General features: G+C 36.3%; 1 protein-coding gene across 1 annotated transcript in view; it reads left to right on the forward strand.

The window, feature by feature from the left end:
• The window catches only part of LOC132122151 (protein shisa-9A), a 42442-nt gene extending 22670 nt beyond the window's left edge, over nt 1-19772 (forward strand). Inside the window, exons 3-4 of the mRNA XM_059532085.1 lie at nt 15486-15611; nt 18222-19772. Coding sequence (XP_059388068.1) covers nt 15486-15611; nt 18222-18625 — 530 coding nt within the window. The 3' untranslated portion in view covers nt 18626-19772. The remainder of the gene's footprint in view (nt 1-15485; nt 15612-18221) is intronic.
• The last annotated feature ends 5547 nt before the right edge of the window (nt 19773-25319 follow it).

A 25319-nucleotide genomic window follows, 5' to 3' on the forward strand; every position in this document is an offset into this window, starting at 1 on the left:
AAACATATTTATTTTGCTGTCCTCACTCTGCAGGTTAAATTTAGCGTTGCTTTCAGAACAGACCTCAGTGTCGAGTTTCAGTCCACTCTTGGTTAGGATATCCCCTAAGTTGTTGTGCTTGTTTCCTGTCCTACTTCTTTTTAAAAACACCAAAAGAGAATAAAGAATATCAAAAGAAAATGAATGAGAGCATGTGAACATAACATGCAATGTCCAGTTTTTGGGTTGAGACTCTCCACTGGTATAACTTATCTCAGCAAACAACGTTAAGCATAAACTATATGTTTTTCCCAACACAAGGTCACATGACATATCCATTTAACATTTTCTATAATATATGCAATTAACAGATGATTAACAGAAGTTATTTCTGAGATCACAAGTGTGTTTCACTGTAATCCTGCTGTGATGTATGATATTCATATGCTTCTCATCTCTTGAACTCTCATGTTCTCATGCTCTCCTTTGGCAAAAGGAAGAACAGCGTGCCTTGGCATCTGTTTTTTTTTTTTATTATTATTATGTAACGGCATGAGATCCATTGCCTTGCAGCACCATTTCTCCAATAGTGCTGTTGTCACCTCTTCTCATATTCTGGAATGTTCCTTCTGTTTGAAAATAATGCCAAATAAAGAGAGAGCAAGAAAGGAGGTCTGGAAGAGGCACTTTGGACTTTGTGAATATGTGATCTCTACAATATATTTGGTAAAAAAAAATAAAATGCTCTCTCCATATGTGGACTGCAGAGCTCCCAAACTTCCAAATGCTGACATACTTCCACTTGGAAGAAGGAGCATACTGTATATCTATGTGGCCTGATCAAACTCCTGAGGTAGTTTGAGTGACAATTTCTTATTTATCACAAATGTATCTAACACCTGTTACATCTGCAATCCTATGAGTAAAAATGCAGTGTGGAAATACCGCCTGGTTTTTCAAACCTTATGATGCACCACATATGATGACCACCACACACCAAATTCCCTATGTATTTTTGTATAAAGTGAAGTGACATTCAGCCAAGTATGGTGACCCATACTCAGAATTTGTGCTCTGCATTTAACCCATCCAAAGTGCTAACACACAGAGCAGTGAACACACACTGTGAACACACACCCAGAGCAGTGGGCAGCCATTTATGCTGCAGCACCCGGGGAGCAGTTGGGGGTTCAATGCCTTGCTCAAGGGCACCTAAGTCATGGTATTGAAGGTGGAGAGAGAACTGTACATGCACTCCCCCCACCCACAATTCCTGCTGGCCCGGGACTCGAACTCACAACTTTTCGATTGGGAGTCCGACTCTCTAACCATTAGGCCATGACTTCCCAAAGACATACTAAAGACATACTAAAGACATACTAAAGACATACTAAAGACATACTAAAATATAAGTATGTGTGTGTGTGTGTGTGTGTGTGTGTGTGTGTGTGTGTGTGTGTGTGTGTGTGTGTGTGTGTGTGTGATGCCATTTTGGTTATCAAATGAGTTTTAAATGAACATAGGGACTGAAGGACTTTAACATTACTGCATAGTCCCTCACAGGCCTCTGGCCCCGGTTTAAAAAAAAACTAGGCATTAGTTTAAACCAATGAAAGATCAGTTAGAAACATCGCCTTACAATAACAATAATTGTCTATATTTACTCTTAGTAAAGATTTTACCCAAAACCATTGCAAAAAACATAATTTCAAAAACATACATTGCAAATAAAAAGTTAACAGAACTTTATTAATATCTGACATGTAGTTGTTTATTTCATGCTCAGTTTGTTTTGTATTTCAGAATATTTTCTGCTAAATTCATTCGTTATCCATCACATTCAAATTGTCATGTTTTTAGTTTCCCAAACACCTGAAGATAAAAGCAAAGTTTGACTTAATTAACAATAGCCTTATATGACCTCACTGTCCACATCCTCGTACCCAAAGCATACCACAAAAGAGCCAAAACATTGGCGTCACAACAAGGGCAATGAGTGACTCACAGACAATGATTCTTGACATCTGGCAATCACTGTGCTTCCCTCTTCCTGCCATGGCTGCATTTTGCTAATGTCAAGAGCAATAGGGAGACATGAAGAGAATAGTCCTCTCTGATTTGCAGAAGATATCACTTGCAAGCTCAGATGCCCATCTGCTGCTTCCATCCCAGAGGGATGTGCAGCTCCCGAAATACCCTTCTGCATCTTTAATGAGAAACTGGAAAGGTATCTTATGGTCACATTGTTGACTTGTTCTCAGTCTATGTGCTTTGTGATAACCTTGACATATTTAACCTCAAAACACTCTCAAGAGTCTGGGGATTTTCAGACAGATAAAGATGCAGTGGATGGTTACACAAAGAAAAATCGTAGTAAATGTATTAATAGTAATAAATGGGGGTATCAAACAGATGGCATAGGTTTGATTGACAGACAGATGCTAAATCAGATGCAAGCACATTTTTCTCCACCTGCAGAAATCTCAAAATGTTCTATTTCTATTTTTCTATATTTTTGGTCTAGCAAAGAAAACAAGATACTGGGGCGAAGTCACTGTTGCGTCTCTTTTGTGTCACTTATTTAGCACAACAGAGTTTAACCAACCATTAAATACTCTGAACTGTTAAATAGTGTTTTGGTGTTAGTATTTAAATTGAAAAACTGTCATTCCATTCAGCAGAAAAAAACAAGCGCTTTCTATGTAAATTAAGCACAACTATGCATCTTATTCACTAAATTCTGCACTATATGCCTGATGCTATTAGATCAGCTTTGCCCACAGATGACAGAGTTGGAGATATATGTACATTAATTGAGAATGCCTGAATTCTGATTTACTGAACTGAACAGGATGCAGAATTGCCGTTCAAATTTGAATGTAAGGAAAAGCATTTAAAATGAACTAAAATTCAAATAAACTCAAACAAGTCTAATTCAATGAGACCTTTGAATGCTGAAAAAAGCTTGTTTGAAAGTTTTTTAAAAACTGAAAGTTGTTTAAATGTTTGAAAGTTGAAAACATTTAAAAAGCTTCCAGATATAGATAGATAGATAGATAGATAGATAGATAGATAGATAGATAGATAGAAAAACCCCAAATCAAAGGTAGAAGGGTGCTCAAATCCATCCATTGTGCATCTAACAAGGACTGATAGATCTCTCCAAACAAAATGGTGACATTTTGTGAATCAGCAGCTGCAGTGAACATAGGGCACAAATACAACGTGTCTGTTGTCCCATTCAGTTAATGGCTATCCTCTTGATTCAAGTTTTTCCTGGAGAGCGGAGCAATTTGGACTTTTCTCATCAGAAATTGCATAGTAGAAGCTGCCAAACGAAAGTGTAATCATTTTCTTTAATATACACAGGCATATTATAACAGCACTGTCCAGCAGTGTAAAGTCTGGCAGTGTTTATCTGCTGTTTTAGACACACAACAGGTTGCTGACCCAGATACGTGAAGGAAAACACCCATGCATTACTTAAGGTGCTACATCTAATAAAAGCATTTTTCAGGCCAATAAAGTATTAACTAGGGTGCTGGAACGAGACAGGGCAACATGACTGAGGCAGACACTGTTCTGCATACCCTGTGCATTCTTACAAAAAAAGACTTATTTTCAAGGGGATTTAGTTAGCTTGAACACACAGTATGTAAAGACAATCCAATCCAATGATGTTTCACTCATAGCATCTGTCAGAATGTTCCAATTGTCTGTTTGTAATCTAGACAGATGTTTATAAAGGCATATATTCATTTTCTTTAGAGATGATCTTTTCATGGGTTAGGCACCCTTAAACATTTTTTATTTCCAGAAAGTTGCAAAACTTAAAGGATCTGCACTTTTTCATTTAACCCATTGTATCAGCATAGATTATTTTATCTCAAGGCTGAACAATACATCTTGGAGCATTATTCAGAATAACTTAAATCTATAACAGCTAGCATCATTTTCCTTCAAAAGTTTATTTTATGAATTTATAGCTGACAGAGTAAAAAAAAAAAAAAAATTCACTCACATAAATATTTATTTTTTTAAATACAGCGGGTAAAATAAGTATTGAACACATCACCATTTTTCTCAGTAAATATGTTTCTAAAGGTGCTGTTGACATGAAATTTTCACCAGATGTTGGTAACAACCCAAGTAATCCATAAATATAAAGAAAACAAAACAAATTCATTCAGGAATTTAGTTCTGTGTAATTGGAATGACCAAGAGTAAAAGTATTGAACCCATGAAGAAAGGGAGGTGCAAAAAGGCATGGAAAGCCAAGACACCAGCAGAAATCTATCAGTTAATATCAATCCGGCCCCTAGTCAGTGGAAATTAATATTAGCTGGATTAGTCCCAACTGATGGTCTATAAAAAGGTGTCTCATTACCAACGTGTCACACAAGAAACATTTCATGATGGGTAAAAGCAAAGAGCTCTCTCAAGACCTTCACAACCTTATTGTTGCAAAACATACTAATGGCATTGGTTACAGAAGGATTTCTATACTTCTGAATGTTGCAGCGAGCATTGTTGGGGCCATAATCCGGAAGTGGAAAGAGCATAATTTCACCATAAACCAGCCATGAACAGGTGCTCCTTGTAATATTTCTGACAGAGCAATGAAAAAAATTATCAGATGAGTTTTCTAAGAGGCCAGGAACACTTCAGAACATCTTCAGAAAGACCTGGAATTTGCATGCACAATTGTTTCAAAGAAAATAATAAGTAATGCACTCAACTGCCGTGGCCTGCATGCACGCTCACCATGCAAGACACCACTGCTGAAGAAAAAGCATGTTGAAGCTTGTTTAAAGTTTGTTGCACCACATTTAGACAAGCCTGTGAAATTAAATTTGGAGCCATAATACACACCCCAAAAACATAACGGTGTAGCCCTGGCAAAATTCATATAAGAATGAATGGATCAGAATTGATCAAATCTGCTGCCATCTACCAAGTTGATGAAGATGAAACAAGGGTGGACATTTCAGAAAGACAATGATCCCAAACATACAGCCAAGGAAACTCTCAATTTGTTTCAGAAAAAGAAAATAAAGTTGCTAGAATGGCCCAGCCTGACTTGAATCCAATGGAAAATCTATGGAAAGAACTACAGATCAGAGTTCATAGAAGAGGCCCACAGAACCTTCCAGATTTAAAGACTGTGTGGAAGAATGGGACAAAATCACACCAGAGCAATGCATGCGACTAGTTTCTCCATACAGGGGGCATCTTGAAGCTGTCATTAACAACAAAGGCTTTTGTATGAAGAGAACGAATGTAATTTCAGTAAGCATGTTCAATACTTCTTCCCTGGGTCATTCCACTTTATTACAAAGAACTACATTTCTGAATTTATTTGTTTTGTTTTCTTTGTATGTATTGATTACTTGAGTTGTCACTGACATCTGGTGAAAGTTTCATGTTAACAACACTTTTAGAAATATATTGCTGTGAAAAATTGCGATGTGTTCAATTCTTATTTTACACGCTGTATATTTATAAATTGCTACTGTTTTTTATTTTTGTGGGTTTATAGGAAAAAATCTGAACCTCATTGTTGAATCCCATACGTTATTTACAAAATCAGATTTTCACATGCTTTGCTCATTTTGGGTGCCTGCCTGTTTGTCATTTTTAATTCACACTTTTTCTCATATCAGCTTTGTGGATCTGAAATATATCGTGCCTCATCTTTCGTCAGTTTGAAACGCAACAATACAGTGACATTTGTAGGTTGTTGGTAATGACTCTGTGTGGATTTCTATGGCATTCTCTCATGAGAGGCAGCATCCTGCATGTCTAATGAGCACTAGTGAACAAATAAACATATGGAGTGGATAATGAGGACATCAGTGTTTATAAAACCAAGCAGTCCAATCTCACACTCTCTAAAAGTGTTGGCAAATTTATGGATATTTAATAAGGTTAATACTGTATACTGAATCTTCGTCTTTCCCTTTGCGTAAAAACTGATTTCTTTTTATCAGTGTTTACCTATTTGACCATGATAGTTAGCAGTACGGACATTCCTCTTAAAACCTAATGTCACGGTCAAGTGGAAATCATGTCAATGTATACATTTTTAAAAGTCTTTTTTAATTTACTTGCTCAAAATGTAAAAACAGCAATATCGTCAAATATTATATATATATATATATATATATATATATATATATATATATATATATATACATGTATCAGAATAATTGAGTTTATATATATATATATATATATATATATTTATATATTTGTTTGTTTTTTTTTTGTTTGTTTTTTACGGTTGATTTTAATTGTGATAACATTTCACATTAATGCTATTTTTACTTTATTTTTCATCAAATGCATCCTTTGTGAGTATATGTGATTTCATTTTATTGACATTAATTGTTAGAATTTTTTATTTAAAAAAATAATTATTAATTTTAATTATTCCAAACATTTGACAAGTAAGTGTGCATTAAACAACAAATTATCATTCTCCTCTTGTCATGTATTCTGCAGTGTGGAGAAGCTAGCTGTACACAGAAGGCAAGAGGTCCAGCACTAAAAGCAAACCTATATGATCAAGTGCACTTTGACCTCATTTTTAAAGAAAGCAAACGCTCTGCCATCTTCAGGCCACCCCATTTAGAGAACAATAGCAGAGCCTGATAGAAGCAAACAGCTTTCATAGACACACTCTGCTTCTCTATCGCTCATCCGAAGCAGTTTCACAGGATTGTGCCCTCTTCTTACATTTAAAATGAATTGTGACCTAACCTACTATGAGCAGCTTATACTTCTATTCTACCTCTGCTGCTATCTGTCTGTTTGAATGGGTGTTATTAATAGTGCCAAACAGTGCTGGTCAAGTTAATCATGCCCAAAAATAAATGTAATAAATTGAGCCCCTGCCACTTAAAACAGAGTATGGTTGTGGTCATAGGTTTAACTTGCAGATTCTGTTAAATGTTAATAATTTTGAGAAAATAAGAGGGATCAAAAATTTGGAAGGGTTTTTTTTTTTTTTTTTTTGTACTGTTGTGCTTAAGCTTTTTTACACAACAGTTGGTAACATATACACTAGTCCACAAGACAAAATAATGACTGAATTTATACAAATAAACCAATTCAAAAGTTCAAATAAGTTTAATTCACACACATCTATTGTTAACAAAAGGAGCAGACATTCACTGATACTCAACAAAGCAAAATTATGTATTAAGAGCTGAGGAGAGGACTGAAACATTTTTGAATGATCAGGGCAAATTGTACATAATTTGTATTCTGGGAAGCATCTGTCATATTTAGCTTCTGAAATGCAGTCATAGTGAAATACAGTACATTTTAAACTATTTTTACAAAACAAAATTACACACATCCATCCTGTTTAATAGTTTTAATGCACAGCATTTCCTTCTTGAGCATCAGTAAATGTCTGCATCTGTGAAAAGATTTTTAAAATCACGCAGTCTCTGCTGGAAGGGGTTTAAATATGCAGAAGATACTGGACAACCAAAGACAGTACAGGATCTGGAATATTTTCTGAAGAACAGTAGGCAGTTTAACTGCCAAAACAGCCAAAGTACTTCCAGATAACAGATGGGTAACCTTTGAATGGGTCATCTGAATTCAGCTATATTATTTTGCTTTCGTGGGCTAATGTAAATATCTGTTATTTTGGTAAAATATTTAACATTTTGCAGATTCTACAAGATGTATGTAAGCATTATTTTTGGTCACATTCCATTTTAAGGTCCAATTCTCGCCATTAGCAAATTTCTAATTTGCTGCTTATTAATAGTTAGTAAGTTGTTATTAGGGATGTAGAATATGATCATGAATAATATGTGCTTTACAAGTACTAATAAACAGGCAATATGTTAATTATCGGCATGCTTATAAACAACAAGTTAAAGGGTTAGTTCACCCAAAAATGAAAAATATGTCATTAATGACTCGTAAGACCTCAGTTTATCTTCGGAACACAGTTTAGGATATTTTAGATTTAGTCTGAGAGCTTTCTGTCCCTCCATTGAAAATTTATGTACGGCACACTGTCTATGTCCAGAAAGGTAATAAATCATCTTCAAAGTAGTCCATGTGACATCAGCAGTTTTGGTCATCTTACTTGAAAAAAGTAATTAGTTACAGTTACAAATTACTTCTCCCAAAATGTAATTGAGTTAGTAGCTCAGTTACCACATTGTAAAAGTAATGTTACTCAGCAAAGTAACTGTGACGTTATTTTTTATGTACTATAACGCTTTTACGTCCTATAACATCTTTAATATATAAGATGTTTATATTAACTGATTGAAGAATAAAAACACTATAAGTATTTTAGAAAAGTATTATATAAAGTATTTTAGATTGCAGCCTGCCATATGATATGCATAGAAATAAAAACATATAAAAAAATTATATTGAAAATAAAATTCAAATACAAAATTAAGACAAACAAATTTAAACTTGGGTAAAAAGAAACAAAGGGAAACCTGTCCATTAGTGCAAATCTCTGTAACTGTATATTAGGCCTAAAGTTACAGCACAATAAACAGAACACTATCCAACTCTTATGGTTCGTTCACACCAGACTCGAATAAAGCGCCTGGCGCAAGTGATTTCAATGTTAAGTCAATGCAAAGACACGAAAAGATCCTCCGAAAATCGGTGAAACACATTTTTAAATAAACGGCATATTTGAGTTTAAAACAACTACATTCTCGCATGAAATACTTTTAAAAATGAAAGCTTTAGCCTAAGTTCTGCCAGGAAGACTCAATTACTTCGTCACTAATTACCTTCCTCATTATCCAATCATGTCTTTATACTTTGGTATAAAAGATCGTACTTACACATGTTTGAGTTCACAGATGCCGACGTGATAACAACCTCCACCCTCCCCACCACCACCAGGATAGTCCTGTCCTTACCTTCCAGGGGGGTCGGCTGCGCCCCTGCCTTCGTCTTCAGGCAGGAAATGCAGATTCGATACCCTCGGATTATGAACCATGGACGGGGCCTTCCGCCAAAGAAATTTATAATTATACTTGCTGAGCTGTCAATAAATGTATGCTTCGTACGTTTTATCTCCCGAGTCTTTCTGGTAGAACTACATTTCATGACACGATAACAGTAATATTTAGAAAATTATCTGATTAAAAATGGTGGTTGAAAATGCTGCATGAACTCAACTGGCAGAAGCCACCCCATGACGCGAATTTGCATCTGTTGTGAAGTTAATTTCACACGCGAATGAAGCGTATGAACTCAAAATGTTCAAGCGTTCAGCTATGTGCGAATAGCGCGAGTTATTCGTGCAAGTCACGTCTGGTTTGAACACAGCATTAAATAGTCAGGACAGTAACATGTTAGCATGTGTTAATGTTAGGTGGTTCATAAGATTTGAATTGCTTGAGGCAGACGTGGATAAAGTCTTTTTTCCTGGGTATACCGTGCATGTTACAGAAACATTCTCGCCTTTAATTTCCAGTACTTCCAGTTCGAGAACACCATTATCGCTGATGTCGTCTTGTGTTTAGTAGTTGTCAGAGCGTGTAGTGAGACAGCGTGAGCAGGGCACCGCCCACCCAGCTAATATTAGCATGTGTTGATGTTAGGTGGTTCATAAGATTTGAGTTGCTTAAGGCAGATGTGGATAAAGTCTTTTTTCCTGGGTATACCATGCATGTTACAGAAACATTCTCGCCTTTAATTTCAGTACTTCCAGTTCAAGAACACCATTATTGCTGATGTCGTCTTGTGTTTAGTAGTTGTCAGAGCGTGCAGTGAGACAGCGTGAGCAGGGCACCGCCCACCCAGCCAATCATCATCGGATTTGCAATGGTGTCAGGCAGCTGATGTGTAGCCACTAGCCAAAGCATGACACCTCGCACTTTATTCAACCAAATTGTAGTAACGTGACACTTTACATTCTCAGTAAAGATAACGGTGTTGCAACGATGGGAAAAGTAATTAATTAGATTACTCCATTACTGAAAATTAAACTGCGTTTGTAACGAAATGCTAAAACTTAAAATAATACGCTAATACTTAACATTAATACTTAAACGCCGTTACTCCCAACACTGGACATCAGAGGGTCAGTTAGAATTTGTTGAAGCATCGAAAATACATTTTGGTCCAACAATAAAAACTACGACTTTATTTAGCATTGTCTTCCAGAGGTCTCAAGTAACGAAGTACAAATACTTCGTTACATTACTTAAGTATAAATTTTGGGTATCTATACTTTACTTGAGTTTTTCAGCCGACTTTTTACTTCTACTCCTTACATTTTCATGCAAGTATCTGTACTTTCTACTCCTTACATTTTAAAAATAGGTTCATTACTGCTATTTCATTTCGGCTTGTTTTCATTTGTCATCATAAAAAAAAAAAAAAACTATCCAGATAAATCGCGCCATCCGGATGGAGTGAATTTGATTGTGGTTGGATGAGAAGTATAAACATATACCATTCCGACACCCTATTGGTTTTTACGCGATCCATCGCACCTGCACATGACACAAATCACATCACACTCCAGCAAGGACATAGACAGTTTTGGGTTCATTTATCAAAAAATATATTTCTTAAAAAAGAAGGGTTGGGTATGGAACCGGTATCCGATCGCCTCAGAGTCAGTCCCCTTAAATTTCATATGAGACCGGCGTCAGACCGGTCTCCTCTCCGTCTTTCAGCGTGCTCTTCAACCGCAGCAGAGCAGCGCATGCGCACTTAAACACAAGCAGAGGACACAAGGTATGTGTTTATCGATAGATTGTTAGAATATCCGTATCTGTGTAGTTCTTTGTCATAAATACAGTTTACAAAGGGTCAAGAGGGAGCCGGTTTACAATCTACTGTAAAGTTTTCGCTCATCACACCACAGCTGTTTCCTCCAGCGAAAATCTAGCCCTTAACACATATGAACGAACACATACTTTAATTACACTTATTTAAATATACTTAATTTAATCATACGTACTTTATACATACACTACTGTGCAAAAGTCTTAGGCACGTTAGTATTTTCACTTAAAAGAATGGTGTTCGACCAGTTATTTATATATTTTGCTGTAGTGTGTCAGTATAAAATATCAGTTTACATTTCCAAACATTCATTTTGCCGTTGTCAGACTGCTTGTGCATTCAAAATTATTAGATTATTATTAAAATTATTTTACTAGATTATTATTAAAATTAATGGCAAACTAATTCCTACTGACACACTACAGCAAAAGATATAAATAACTGGCTTAAAACCCTTTTTTGGGGTGAAAATACTAATGTGCCCAAGACTTTTGCACAGTACTGTATTTTAAAAACAATATTGTTGCTACTTTATAAAGAATGACCATACAGTAATTCACAGAACTGATTAAAGACAGTGACAGACAGCACTCATCTTAACTAAATATCAGAGTGAGTGACAGAGATACAGTAGAAACATTATGTGTGGTTTTGTATTAAATAATGACCCAGATTGTGAAATACATTTATTAGCCTTAGATTAAAGGAAGCACAACTTGGGAAATGAGAGCATCCAAGGTAAAAGCTATGGATTTATTTTAAATATTTGTAATGTTCTTTAATATTATCCATAGTTTTTTTGTGGTTCTTTTTTTTTTAAGTATCGGTTCAGGTACCGTTTAGGCGCCTGTACCATTTTAAAAGTATCGAAAAGGCACTGGACCCTACTTAAAAGTTATTATTTCTCACTGGCTCATTTACCAAATGGGTGCTTTCTCTTCCTCCTCCACAAATTAAGCTACTGTAGGTAGTTCGGTAGCGAGACATTTTAATAAATTATCGTTTGCGATTGACAACGCGATTGACAATGTTGTGATAAGTAGGCTATGCCAACTTTGTAACTCGTTCCCCCCGAACACTGAACATAGCAGACGTATGTAGCGAATACAGGAAGTATTCTCTCTTCTCTTCTCTTCAGTTCTCTCTTCACAGCAGTTCAGTCAGTGTACTGTTTGATTACATGAATTACTCCGGGATATTGGTTTGTTTTAACTCAGAGGGAGTGTCAGCCACGTTAAAAACAGTTTAAGTCATTTGTGGATTAATGCTTATTGGAGACTCGAACGGTTTCAAACGATTCAGTTCAATTTGGTGAACTGGTTCAAGAAGAACCGGTTCAAGAAGAACTGGTTAAATCGATTGATTCGTTCGCTAACCGGATATCACTAATTATCTAATCGAATTATTATTTCATAAACACTCTCCAGGGCCAGCACACTTTTCTTATTGTTGTGTCGTGATATACACGCATTATTTATAATCATGCATACATCTCCACTAGATAAATATAGTAGTAAAATATAATAGACTATATTTATTCTTTTAACTCTTTACTTCACTCAAAATCTGTGGCAAATTTCAGCTGTCAGCACTTCTGTGATCTCTCTTCACAAAAATCTGTGATCTCTCTTCAAATTAGCTGTAAGCTGTCATTTCATAGAATTTTTTCTTCAGGATGAAACTTCACACCAGCATCCTTCCCTCCAGTCAAAGCAGACCTGGATATATACAGTAGCTGGTAGTGATGTGTCACAAAAAATAAAACAAAATACAAACAAATACTCCCATAAACACTGGCTGACATATTGTCATATTGTTAAGCAAGATTCATACTCACAACCTCTCAGACCTCAAGAAGGAAAAGTTCCTCTGAGCTACATGAGCTCATGCTCAGGTCTGAGGCTGAGCGCACTTAGAATTCTAGAATCGCCCCTACAGGTCTGTATTAGATCCACCTGACAGGGATTATCCACTGTGGGCTGTGATGGGCCATTTACATGCCTGTATTTAAACCCGCTCCAACACATTGCAGTCCACTAATTGCAAAGTTGGATGTGATCCCAGCAAAACCATCTTTCTCCTCAGCAGCAGATAACAATTGCTAATTAATGCGTGTTAATGTTTCCTTGTTCGACGGGCTAGTAAAAATGGGGTATTTAAAAACACGAGAACAAACACCGAAGGTCCACCAATTGCAAACACTGAGTTTTCTTAGCATGTGGGTGGTGGAAACCATACAAGACACTGGCTGCATGCACCGCAAACAGAGCACAAACGCTTGTGTTGCCATGACGAGAGCGATAGCACTAGGAGAAGATGGTGTAAAGGCAATTTGCAACCAAACACTTGGGAGGAAGTTCTCCCAGTGGATATGAGTCAGCTTCTTACACAAAACAAAACAAACACTAAGATACCAAGGAAATTGAATAGAACCAGGCATGGGATCACTCCCACTTATCTGCTACTTCTGTCAAATTTTCAAAAGAGTAGGCCGCAAAATCTGTGATGTACAAAATGAACAGCATGTATGGTTAACAGGAACGTTTTGGCCTAAAATCCAACAAATGTTATTCAAAATAGAGGTGTTTATGTCTTTTTTATTATTGTATATGTGCTTCTTCTGGCTTTGTGAAGTTTATTAGTTTTTTCACCTTACTAAACTCATGGCCTATCACTCGCACTATTATGTGCTCATCTCGCCACTTACAGTTTGCCTGAGGTCAAGGAATAGGTCACAGATCTGAGGACCGGGATGAGGACACTTAGCCCACTTAATAATATCTGACTGCTCTCTTTGCCTGTTAGAGATTAAATGTTAATAGTAGCAGTCTATAAGACTTGGACATAACACTCACACAAAAACATATACGTATGTGTGTGTGTGTGTGTGTGTGTGTGTGTGTGTGTGTGTGTGTGTGTGAGCATATATATATATATATATATATATATATATATATATATATATATATATACAAAATGAATAAAAATTTGAATTTTTTTGAGTAATAATAAAAAGAAAATTCTGGCAAATGTAACTAATAAAAAAGTAATAAAAAATGTATAATTAAAGAGATTGAATAAAAAAGTTTAAAGCTAAATGTTTTTTAAAACTAGATTAAAATGAAATTATAAATAATTTTAAGGGGAGAGAATTGGGACGTCTAATTGAAGAATCACAAAAATTTTCAAATGTTTCATGTTTTTCAAAAATGTCTGTTATGCTCAATTTCTTTGGTCCCGTTTTATATGAAGTGGCCTTAACTATTATGTACTTACTATTAAATTAATCATTTGTTACAATGCACATATTGTGTACATACATGTTTTTACATTGTACTTATATACATATAAATATATATAAACCTGCATATAATTACATCTGTAATTATTTTCATATAACCACCAAACCTCTCCCTAGCCTTACCTGTATCCCACCTCAACAGCAGCAAAAGTGTTTTGCAATACAATATGAACTGATGTAAGTACATAGTAGTTAAGCCCACTAAATGTATATAATTTACAATGCAAATTATTCCTCTGATGTAACATGATCCTTCAGAAATTATTCTAATTTGCTGATCTGCTTTTATTAATATGATGAAAACTGTGTTTTGCTTAATATTTTTGTGGAAACTGATAATCTTTTTTTTCAGGATTCTTTGATGAATAGAAAGTTTAAAAGAACATTTATCTAAAATATTACTCTTTTAAGCAAAAAATAAAAAAATAAAAAAATCATGCTTTATGAATAAAAGTAGGCTATTCGTTTTATTAAATATATATATATATATATATATATATATATATATATATATATATATATATATATATATATATATATATATATATATATATAATATATATATATATATTTTGAACAGTAGTGTACATCAGTCAAGATTTTCATGTGAAGTTTGCACAGTACGAGTTGGTGCACTCAAAGAGTTCAGAATCTGTTTCCCCGAGTCATCCAATTTAAAAAAATTACGTAACTGGAAATAATGATGTACTATTAGCAAATAAATAATATTTTGCCACAAGCTTTGGCAAAACAAAGACAAATAATCTTTTATTATTTGACAAAAACATTAGAGAACCCAAGCATACTAAGTGCTAATGCGTGTACAGTAGTGTTTTCTGGAGCTCTGTTGAGCAGTAATCTGTGCGATGTCTGGTGTGTAATGACTCACTGCACACACTCAGTACAGACGTGTGTCAGCAACCCTGCTGCAGGGCTAAGTGATTAATTAGTCACAACAGGAGCTCTGCTCTGACAGCCCTGCCATGCAGGTTACACCTCTTTGATCGTCATTCACCGCTGACAATTCATCTCTCTGAACCACAGGAAGTCAAGGGAGGAAATCAATGGGACTGGTTGTATATACATACCATGGCTTATTCTTTGACTGGCACATCACAGGAGGCAGATTGGACCGGGTTGTGACACTAGCCGCACACACACATCAAACAGCTCGTTATCGGATCCGTTCAGTCTGATTCTTTTTTCGTCTGCTTGCAACCTATTTTATGTAAAGAAAGTTTTAGAGCCTTTAGGTGTCTGTTTGTCTTTTGTTATCAGTGGCAAGTGAATCCCAAGTAAGCTCAGTAAGCAGGAAGCAAGACATATTATTAGAGATGACAAAAAAAATGCTGCAAATTAAGACAAAATGATGCAACCCTTTAACAATATTTCATTTTGTTTGCAGAAGGCGGCCAGATAAACAACATGATGCAAACGCACCCTTATCCAGCCCTCAGCCAGCTGTCCCATGTCTATGAGCAACAGCAATCGGCAAAAGCGTTCAACAAATACGCCTCACTGAAGGCTGTGGGTAAGGATGTACACTCAAAAGGATCATTTTTAGCATGTCAGTGTTATACTCTCATGTGGATCTTTCCCATCCAAAACTCATAAATTATTCCTCTTATTGAACATAGCATTTACCGCAGAATATTTTACAAATAATTGACGAATCCCAGAATGAGAGGCTTTGTCACTGGTTTTATCACTGGATTTGTATTCAAGTTGTATACAGTTGACCTGCATTCATATTGTCTTAAAATGTAATTTTTAACAGCCATTGCTCCAGTCTTCAGTGTCACATGATCCTTCAGAAATCATTCTAATATGATGATTGGTGTTCAAGAAACATTTCTTATTATTATCAGTGTTTTAAATGCTTTGCTTAATTAAAAAAAAAATAATAATTTTGTGGTGGTAATGCAAAGTTTAAAAGAAAAAAATGATTTTTAAATATAAATATTTTGTAACAATAAATGTCTTTACTGCCATTACATACATAATACATACATTTATTTATTTCAAATTATGGCAGGATTGGTATTATTTATTATTGAGCAATTTAATGTGTCAAAATAAAATAAAATAAAAACTTACTGACTCTAAACTTAAACAATGTACAGTATATACAGGCTACTGGAAAAAAACAACATAACGATGAAAAACTGAAATCAAACCAATACTTTTGCATGAAAAAAGAAACAGATATATTTTTGCATTGAAATCTTTGCAACCCACTTGAATTAAACATGACCATTTCATTAGATAGCAATAGCACTAGACTGTGAAATTCTAAATTTATTAAACTATAAAATATTTTAACATTTAAACAAAATAGAAAACTCAGAAAAACTCATTCAAAACCAAAATAAAATACAATCTAAACTTTTCTAAAGACAGTCAGTTCCCCTCAGAGATACATTCATATAAACCTCCACCCTCAACTGTATTGCGATTTGTTTAAACTCTCAACCGACTCGATTTGTCACGTATCTGTATGGATTTTCATCTGTCTCAGGGTGCATCATTACATCCCTATTTACACTGTGAAGTAACTTCAAGCTTCCTTCCTGCCCCTACCAAATGTTCTAATTTCACCTCATCATGGATGTCATATACCATATGAGATCATCGAACTAAGAAAAACTCACCCTCTGGCGTTGTAGTTATTTTTTCTTATTTAATTGCCTCCTCCATGAAAATTCTCAAAGGTACAGAATTGTTAGAGCTGACAAGTCCCAATTCTGCAAATCAATACTTTTCTCTTAGTCCCCAAACACATCTCTAAGGTCACAGAATTGGATTTCCACCCCGACATAGAGAAGTGGAGCGTCTAATAAAGGCCTGCACCAGAATATCCTCCCACCAAAACCCTTTGAGATCCTGATGGCACTATCTCTGTGTGTGGAGTTGCGAGCCGATAGATGTTTGAACTCTGTCTGGGGGCACTAGTTACAAAAACACGATTCATCTTGATTATGGCTCTTGAGGATGTGCACAGTTGAGCACTGTAATTGATTCACCCGTCTGTTGTGATGATCCTTGTATCTGATATAGTGAGAGGCGCAACGGTGGAAAAATGTCCACTGTGCATGACGTCTTCGTCTTCTCCCACAGGGGAAGATGAACGATAAATAAGATTTACTATCACACTGAAGACCAAACACATTTTAAGCGTAAAAAGTTTATCTTCAAGGTCGTCAAAGCGGCCGACCATCAAAAGCAGACTGAGCAAGTCACACTGGGATGTCTGGTACACTAAAAGTAATGACTCCTTTACAAACATGAATTACCTGGTAAAAGGATGCATCTCTTAAAGGAACGTGACAGGCCTAACTGACCACAGATTGAAAGCCTTAACTGCTTGTGTGCTAAACTCGTGCATTCAGTTGCTAATGTTTCTGAAGGAAAGGTGGGTCATTGACCTTACTAGTGCACTGTGTACCAGCTGTTTTTTATTGTGAATAATTCATCCATGCATATGTTTTATCATTATTTTTTTTTACATTTAAATTTACATTTAGTCATTTAGCAGATGCTTTTATCCAAAGCGACTTACTAATGAGGACAATATAAGCAATCAAACCAACATAAGAGCAACAATGTGTAAGTGCTGTGACTAATGCAGTACACACACCAAGTTTTTTTTTAATAATAAATAAAATAAAAAAAATTAGATAGAATAGAAAAAGAAAAGAGAATGCTAGTGTGTTTATTTATATATACATAATAAATATACATAGACACACACATATACTATACAAATCAAATATATACAAAAACTTTTACTTTGGATGCGATTAATCGTTTGACACCACTATTAATAATATATAATTAAAAATTATGATATGACTCTTTTATCTGTCTTTATCATAATTGCCATGACTTCATTGACAACACAATAGCTTTTTTGTTTTTTCAGCCAAAAATAGCCATTATAGTTGGCACACAGTGTCCACCTTACATCAAATTACTTCTTCCTCAATACCTCTCAGTGACTGCTTATTTTTGCTGCATAATTTCAATTAATGCATTTTTTTGTGTCTGCAAAGAGTATAAATTAACCTCTTTTAATTGAAAGCAAATTTATTTCTAATGATATCTCAACTACCCTCACTCTTTCTCTCTATCTTGCTATCAGCGGCCAAAGCCAATGGTGATTTCCTCAACAAGCAACACCGCCACTTGGTCGAGTTGGCGGCAAAGGGAAGCCTGCCACTTCATCCAGTCAGAATGGAGCACGTGGAGCCCACAGCTTCTTACGTCACAGAGGTCCCGTGCCTCAAGCAAAATGGACAGAAGCACAGGAGCATTAAACCCAATGTGGCCCATCCCGCAATGGCCTACAGCTCCAATACCATTGCAAACCCCGGCATGCTGAGGAGCTGGGAGGCTGCAGAGACTGCGGGCCGACGCAAAACCTACGGCCCTAGGAAGATGTGCATGGTGGAGCAGGTTAATGAGCTACACACTGCCCGCAGTCATCATTACCTTCCCACGCAACCCTACTTTGTAACCAACAGTAAGACAGAGGTGACTGTGTAAGAGGCTGAACACGTTTCAAAGCAAGCGGCAGAGAGCCAAAAGGGATTATCGTCATGAAAGGACTCTCCGCACTCTGCCCCTAGTGGATTGGAGGCACAACAGGGGTGAGCATGTCAAGTCAGCTGACAGTCAGGCCAGGGATACTTGGAACCGTTCACCACTATTTATATCCACTGTAACAATGATGTGTTTGTGTTCCGTCAATGAAAAGGTAAAAGGAAACTGATGTAAGAATTGGCACACGAAAAGTTTAAGATCAGTAGCAATAAGATCTAATAAACGTTTACGAAAGAGACGGCTATGGAGAGATGAGACATTACAGAAATTAAACAAACTGCATTATTGATCCCAGATATTAAAGGGCTGGCGTGGATTATGAAACATAGGGTGATGCTCTTATTTGAAATAATATACAGAATTTTTTTCGGGTGCTATATATTGATTTGATGAGGACACTTGATGAGGAAAATCTGTGCCTTTCATTTTGTCATTATAAAGCACCTCGGTCAAGCAACAAAACAACTGATGCTTAAAATATGGAGTATTAGCAGCGGTGGTCACATGTACTGAAATATTTCATGCGAAGGTAGCATTGCCATGCCATGAGCAACACTGTTAAAGAACATGGAAGCTTGGGCACAACTTGTGTCTTTGGAAATATATGTTTGGTCTCTTTTTGCGTACATTCGGCATTACTTTTTTACGTGTACTCTCAAACGCATATGAGCATGTTGAAATATTTGTCAAAATGTCATCAGTAGGTGTATCTGCTGCCACATGTACTGTAAGGTTTTTTGCACTTTTACAAATGTGTTGTGCGGAAGGTACATTTTATTTATTTATTTATTTATTTACCCCCCCCCCCCAACCCAAACAGATGTGACTTATGATGAAAAAAAGACCATAAAGTAGGCTATATTTATACCATTGCCAGTATATGTATGCAAATTATACAGTACATTGTGCCAAGAAGTAGCTGGTTGAAGTTGTTGTGTTCAGCATTATTTATTTAAATATGTTTTTTTTTTTTTTTTTTTTGTATTTGAGAGAAAATGTTTCTGTTGCAACATCATTATCTAATGGAGTGGTAGTTCTGGAGATGAAGATGTACTATAAACTGGAATAAAATGAGCTTTTTCTTTCCTCATTCTCTTCATCTTTATTTCCCCCCTTCCACTGCTGTCTTTGATGTTGAATTGTGAGATTTTTGTAAACAGGTCGATGAACTTTGTTGTATCCAATTGAGTTAATTCAGCAATGTGTAAACCTGGAAATATCAACCCAAAGAACTTGACCCGCTCTTGCACTTTTGTCTGATTGCAGAGGAACCAGATCATGTGGAATAACTCTAGTCTAGGTCAGATCCTGTCAGCCCCACTGCCTGTTTAAATGTATCTATTCCACAGGTTTTATTTTTATTTTTTTGTATGTAGTGTGCATTAGCAGTAAGCAGTTCAATGCTTGTTCGTGCATCATGAAATCTAATAGCACCTTTGCAAATTAATTCATGGTAGTTTTATTTTTTTATTCTTTCCTGTCATGCATTAAAGCTGAAATAAAGAGAAGCATGTGAATAAAAGAAGTATAGAGTATAACTATACACTGAAAAGCATTTAAACATCCCATAACACACTCTCTCTTGCCAAATTTTGAGATCCATCAAAGGCTGTTGTGGTGCTTTGTTAGAAATAGCCAGGGAACAGGCAGGCAAGTCTTTCATCTGGTGCAATTCCGAGGAAGTCCCAGATGAGGAGCAGGGAAGGAAAGGCCTCTGATTGATTTGATTCAGGCACTTTGAGCAAGAATAAGTCAGCTAATCCAATCCTCAGCTGCACGCATTCACCTCTGAACAGGTGCCTGGAAACAGCCTGCGATTGAATGAGCCCGTTTCTGTGGGGGCCTTGTGGAGCTGCCAGAAATCAAAGTTCTTCTTAGCGAAATAAGACCGAGGGTGTGAGTGACCTAGTTAACCGAATCAGCACTGTCCTGTTAGGCATACAGGCACAAAATATTAGGAGAGCGGGTGTCCGATTACAATTCTTTGCTGGGGTCTCGGGCTGAGCCTTCCATATTTCCATGGCTTTAACTGGACAGAAAAAAAGGTATTATTCTACTGAAAACTTACTGTATATGGCTTATCTGGCTTTGTGTAGGCTATAGGATGTACAGTATTGTCATGTATTCTAGGTTACCCATCATATGAATTAGTATATATTTCAGACATCCCAACCTGCAAAAGGTCATTTCAGGGAGGTACCCCCCCCCCCCCACACACACAAAAAAAAGGGAAGGAAATAGATCTCAGCTGTAGTCACCTTCTCAGTGAGACTTTGCCTATCTGAATGGGAGAACTGAGATATATTGGAGCAGCCTTCCCTGCGCTTAGCCTCTCTAACATGTTGTAGTCCCTAAAAGATATAAAAGCATAAAATATTATTTCTATAAGCTATAGGCCTATGTAATTATTCGTTAATTATGTTTAAATATGTAGATTACTTTTACTATTTATATAATCTGTTTATACAATTTATGTAAACTGCATTTATTTATTTTCCATTGCAACTTTAAACAGGTCTAAGGAGTTTGTTGTTTTCATGTAGCCTTGGCAACTAGCCTGAATAATATGCAGATGAAATGAAACTTGTCAACTCACCTCAACATGCCTTTTGCAATCATATAACGCCCCATGGGCAATGCTTGAGCAAGACTGTCATTATGTTTGACACCTATAAGACAGGGGTACACTTTCGTGTAGTCTGCCGTAAAATGTGTCTTATACTTTTTTTGTTTTGTGGCACTCTCCCTCTGCAATGGTGCTCCTGTTTCTAGATAGACATAACTAATTAATTTTGTTCGGGACTCGGGAGTAGAGATAAAAGCCCGCCCACACTGACAATTGATTGGTTGATTTGCAGAAACAGTCCAATCAGGATGCTCTCTGTCTTACATGCGCTTCGCACACACGCACATTAGCACACACACAAGGTCTCTCGCTCCCTCTCCCTCTCTGCCGTGAGTGCGCTACACGGTTTGAAACACAGTATCTGTTTCGCAATTCGCATGCGCGCTTTTGCTCGCTCGGTCTAGATTCCGGGAGATTTTAACTAATTCGCGGGTCTCAGGGAGCCGCTTTCAATATGCGGGAGACTCCCGGAACTTCCGGGAGACTTGGGATGTCTGATATTTATCTAATTTAAAATTGTATCAAATTATATTAACATAAAGTCAAAAAGTACTAGATTTACCTGTATTGATTTAGTAAATTGACTTATAATGAGGAATGTTAAAACATAAAAAAGGAGACAAATATATGTGCTGAAACCATGTATCATTCGTTCATTTGTTTTTATTATTTAAAATTAAAAGTAGAAATTAATTAAAATAATAAACAGCTCCTTTTTCGCCTTTTTTTTCTCGAGAATTCAGCTTAAATTTTAGTTTTTCATTCAGGGATAGGAAAATTAATAAAGAGCTTGAATATTCAATTTCTACAACTGGGCGGGAATTAAACAAACCTTTCTGCTGATTGGTCAGCCGAAGATCAAACCGTGCTGTCATCAGTTCTTCCCCAGTTTCACTCAGCAGAATTGATAAGGTGCATCCAAAATCACATGCTTATGCACTATTCAATGATGTTTTGTAGTATGAATAGTGCGAGTAGTGCATTCACACTGAAAATATATTCATATATTTTTTAAATTGCACTTTAAATACCTGGATGATGCACTTAAAGTGTTGAATGTTGGACACTTCATGCACTCAACTGTGACAGCTTTAATTAAGTACTGAAGGGGGGGGCTGTCAGAATCCGATTATGAATGACAAAATAACCTTATAAAATTCATACACTACATGGCTGAGTACATACTGTAGGTACGTAGTGTATGAGTGCATAGTATAGCCTATAGTGCGTTATTTGGGACACAGCTATAGTTTTCACGTGACATGACACTTTATAAGAATGGCCACCTGGAGGGCAAAACAAAGCTTTGCTCCATTGACCGACAGTTATTGTTATGCAGATTGCATTCAGTAGTAAATTTAAATTAAATAAAAATTTAACTTATGTATTTAGCAGACACTTTTATCCAAAGCGACTTACAGTGCATTCAGGCTATCAATCTTTACCTATCATGTGCTCCCGGGAATTGAACCCCCAACCTTGTGCTTGCTAGCGCTCTACCAATTGAGCTACAGGAACACAAGTAGTAATGTCCAGGTGCATCTCAATAAATTAGAATGTCGTGGAAAAGTTAATTTATTTTTATAATTCAACTCAAATTGTGAAACTCATGTATTAAATTCAGTGCACACAGGCTGAAATTGTTTAAGTCTTTGGTTCTTTTAATTGTGATGATTTTGGCTCACATAAAAAAAAATAAAAAAAAAACACCAATTCACAACCAAATCTCAACAAATTATAATATGGTGACATGCCGATCAGATAATCAACTCAAAACACCTGCAAAGATTTCCTGATCCTTCAAAACGGTCTCTCAGTTTGGTTCACTAGGCTACACAATCATGGGGAAGACTGCTGCTCTGACAGTTGTCCAGAAACAATCATTTACACCCTTCACAAGGAGGGTAAGCCACAAACATTCATTGCCAAAGAAGCTGGCTGTTCACAGAGTGCTGTATCCAAGCATGTTAACAGAAAGTTGAGTGGAAGGAAAAAGTGTGGAAGAAAAAGATGCACAACCAACCGAGAGAACCGCTGCAGCCTTATGAGGAATGTCAAGAAAAATTGATTGAAGAATTTGAGTGAACTTTACAAGGAATTTGCTGAATCACAGACAATGTCAGAGGCATCTTACCTGGGCTAAGGAGAAGAAGAACTCGACTGTTTTCAGATGAGAGCAAGTTTTGTATTTCATTTGGAAACCAAGGTCCTAGAGTCTGGAGGAAGGGTGGAAAAAGTTGCTTGAAGTCCAGTGTTAAGTTTCCACAGTCTGTGATGATTTGGGTGCAATGTCATCTGCTGGTGTTGGTCTATTGTGTTTTTTGAAAACCAAAGTCACTGCACCCATTTACCAAGACATTTTTGGAGCACTTCATGCTTCCTTCTGCTGACCAGCTTTTCAAAGAGGCTGATTTCATTTTCCAGCAGGATTTGGCACCTTCCCACACTGCCAAAAGAAGCAAAAGTTGGTTAAATGACCATGGTGTTGGTGTGCTTGACTGGCCAGCAAACTCACCAGATCTGAACCCCATAGATCTCTATGGGGTTCAGATCTGGTGAGTTTGCTGGCCAAGAGGAAAATGAGAAACAAGAGACCAAAAAATGCAGATGAGCTGAAGGCCACTGTCAAAGAAACCTGAGTTTCCGTACCACCTCAGCAGTACCACAAACTGATGACCTCCACGCCACGCCGAATTGAGGCAGTAATTAAAGCAAAGGAAGCCCCTACCAAGTATTGAGTACATGTACAGTAAATGAACATACTTTCCAGAAGGCCAAAATTCACTAAAAATGATTTTTTTTTGGTCTTATGAAGTATTCTAATTTGTTGATATGGTAAATTGGTGAGTTTTTGTTAAATGTGAGTCAAAATCATCACAATTAAAAGAACCAAAGACTTAAACTACTTCAGTCTGTGTGCATTTAATTGATTTAATACACGAGTTTCACAATTTGGGTTGAATTACTGAAATAAATGAACTTTTCCAAAACATTCTAATTTATTGAGATGCACCTGTAGTAGGTTAAAATGCAGACATCAAAAGGTAAATACAGTAAACGCCTTATTGATGATGCATATATTGTACAGCCAAGCAGATGAGCCTAAAATATAAACACAATAAAAAATATAAACACAATGTGCAAAGTTTCACATTAAATGGTTCCCCATAGAAAACCATTATAAGGAAAACTGAACCATAAGCGGACTGCGTTCATATTCCGGCCTCATCTGCTTCCCTATGTAAACTATGCATCATTAATATGGTGATTACTGAATTTGATCTTTTAATATTACTGTTTTAAATATATTAAGGCACTTTAAGTGTTTTTACTTACGTTTCATCGCACTGTTTAATGATTGAAATATTGCCGCGGGTGCTTAATATGGATTGCAAACGGACAAAATTTGCATTTTGTTCATATACTTTGTTTTATTCTTTTGAGGGGTGATTAAATATTTGCGGCATGGAAACAGATGGAAAATTGACAGGCTTGTGCTGCAGTTCAATGGATGTTTTGCCCTCCAAGAGCTGGTCACGTGACTGAAAGCTATGAATAGTCATCAGCTGATGCAGTTGTACGGATTCTTAACACATTTATTGCAACTGCATCTCATCTTTTTCCATCAAACAAACAGAGTAATTAATAGCTCGACCAGGGCCGTCCCGTGGCATAGGCGACATAGGCAGTTGGCTAGAGTGTAAAATGAATGGGGGGCACCACACAAAAGCTTTTTTGTTTGTTTATTTATTTATTTTTTTGACCATTTTGTGCTCCTACACCCATATATTAAGCAAAGCATTTTCTGACAGTTATCATAGTTTTAGTACTGATCGATCATCAACTGATTAAAATAATGTTAGAATAAAACAAAATAAAATAGACAAATGACAAATCATAAGATTTGACAACATGTCATGTTGGACTAATTTAAACACTTTCTGCGTCATGACATAATTATAATACATCATCATAATGCATGAATTATGCATGGTGTATGCAGTTAAAATT

Source organism: Carassius carassius, chromosome 40 (assembly GCF_963082965.1).
Source record: "Carassius carassius chromosome 40, fCarCar2.1, whole genome shotgun sequence".
NCBI lineage: Eukaryota > Metazoa > Chordata > Actinopteri > Cypriniformes > Cyprinidae > Carassius > Carassius carassius.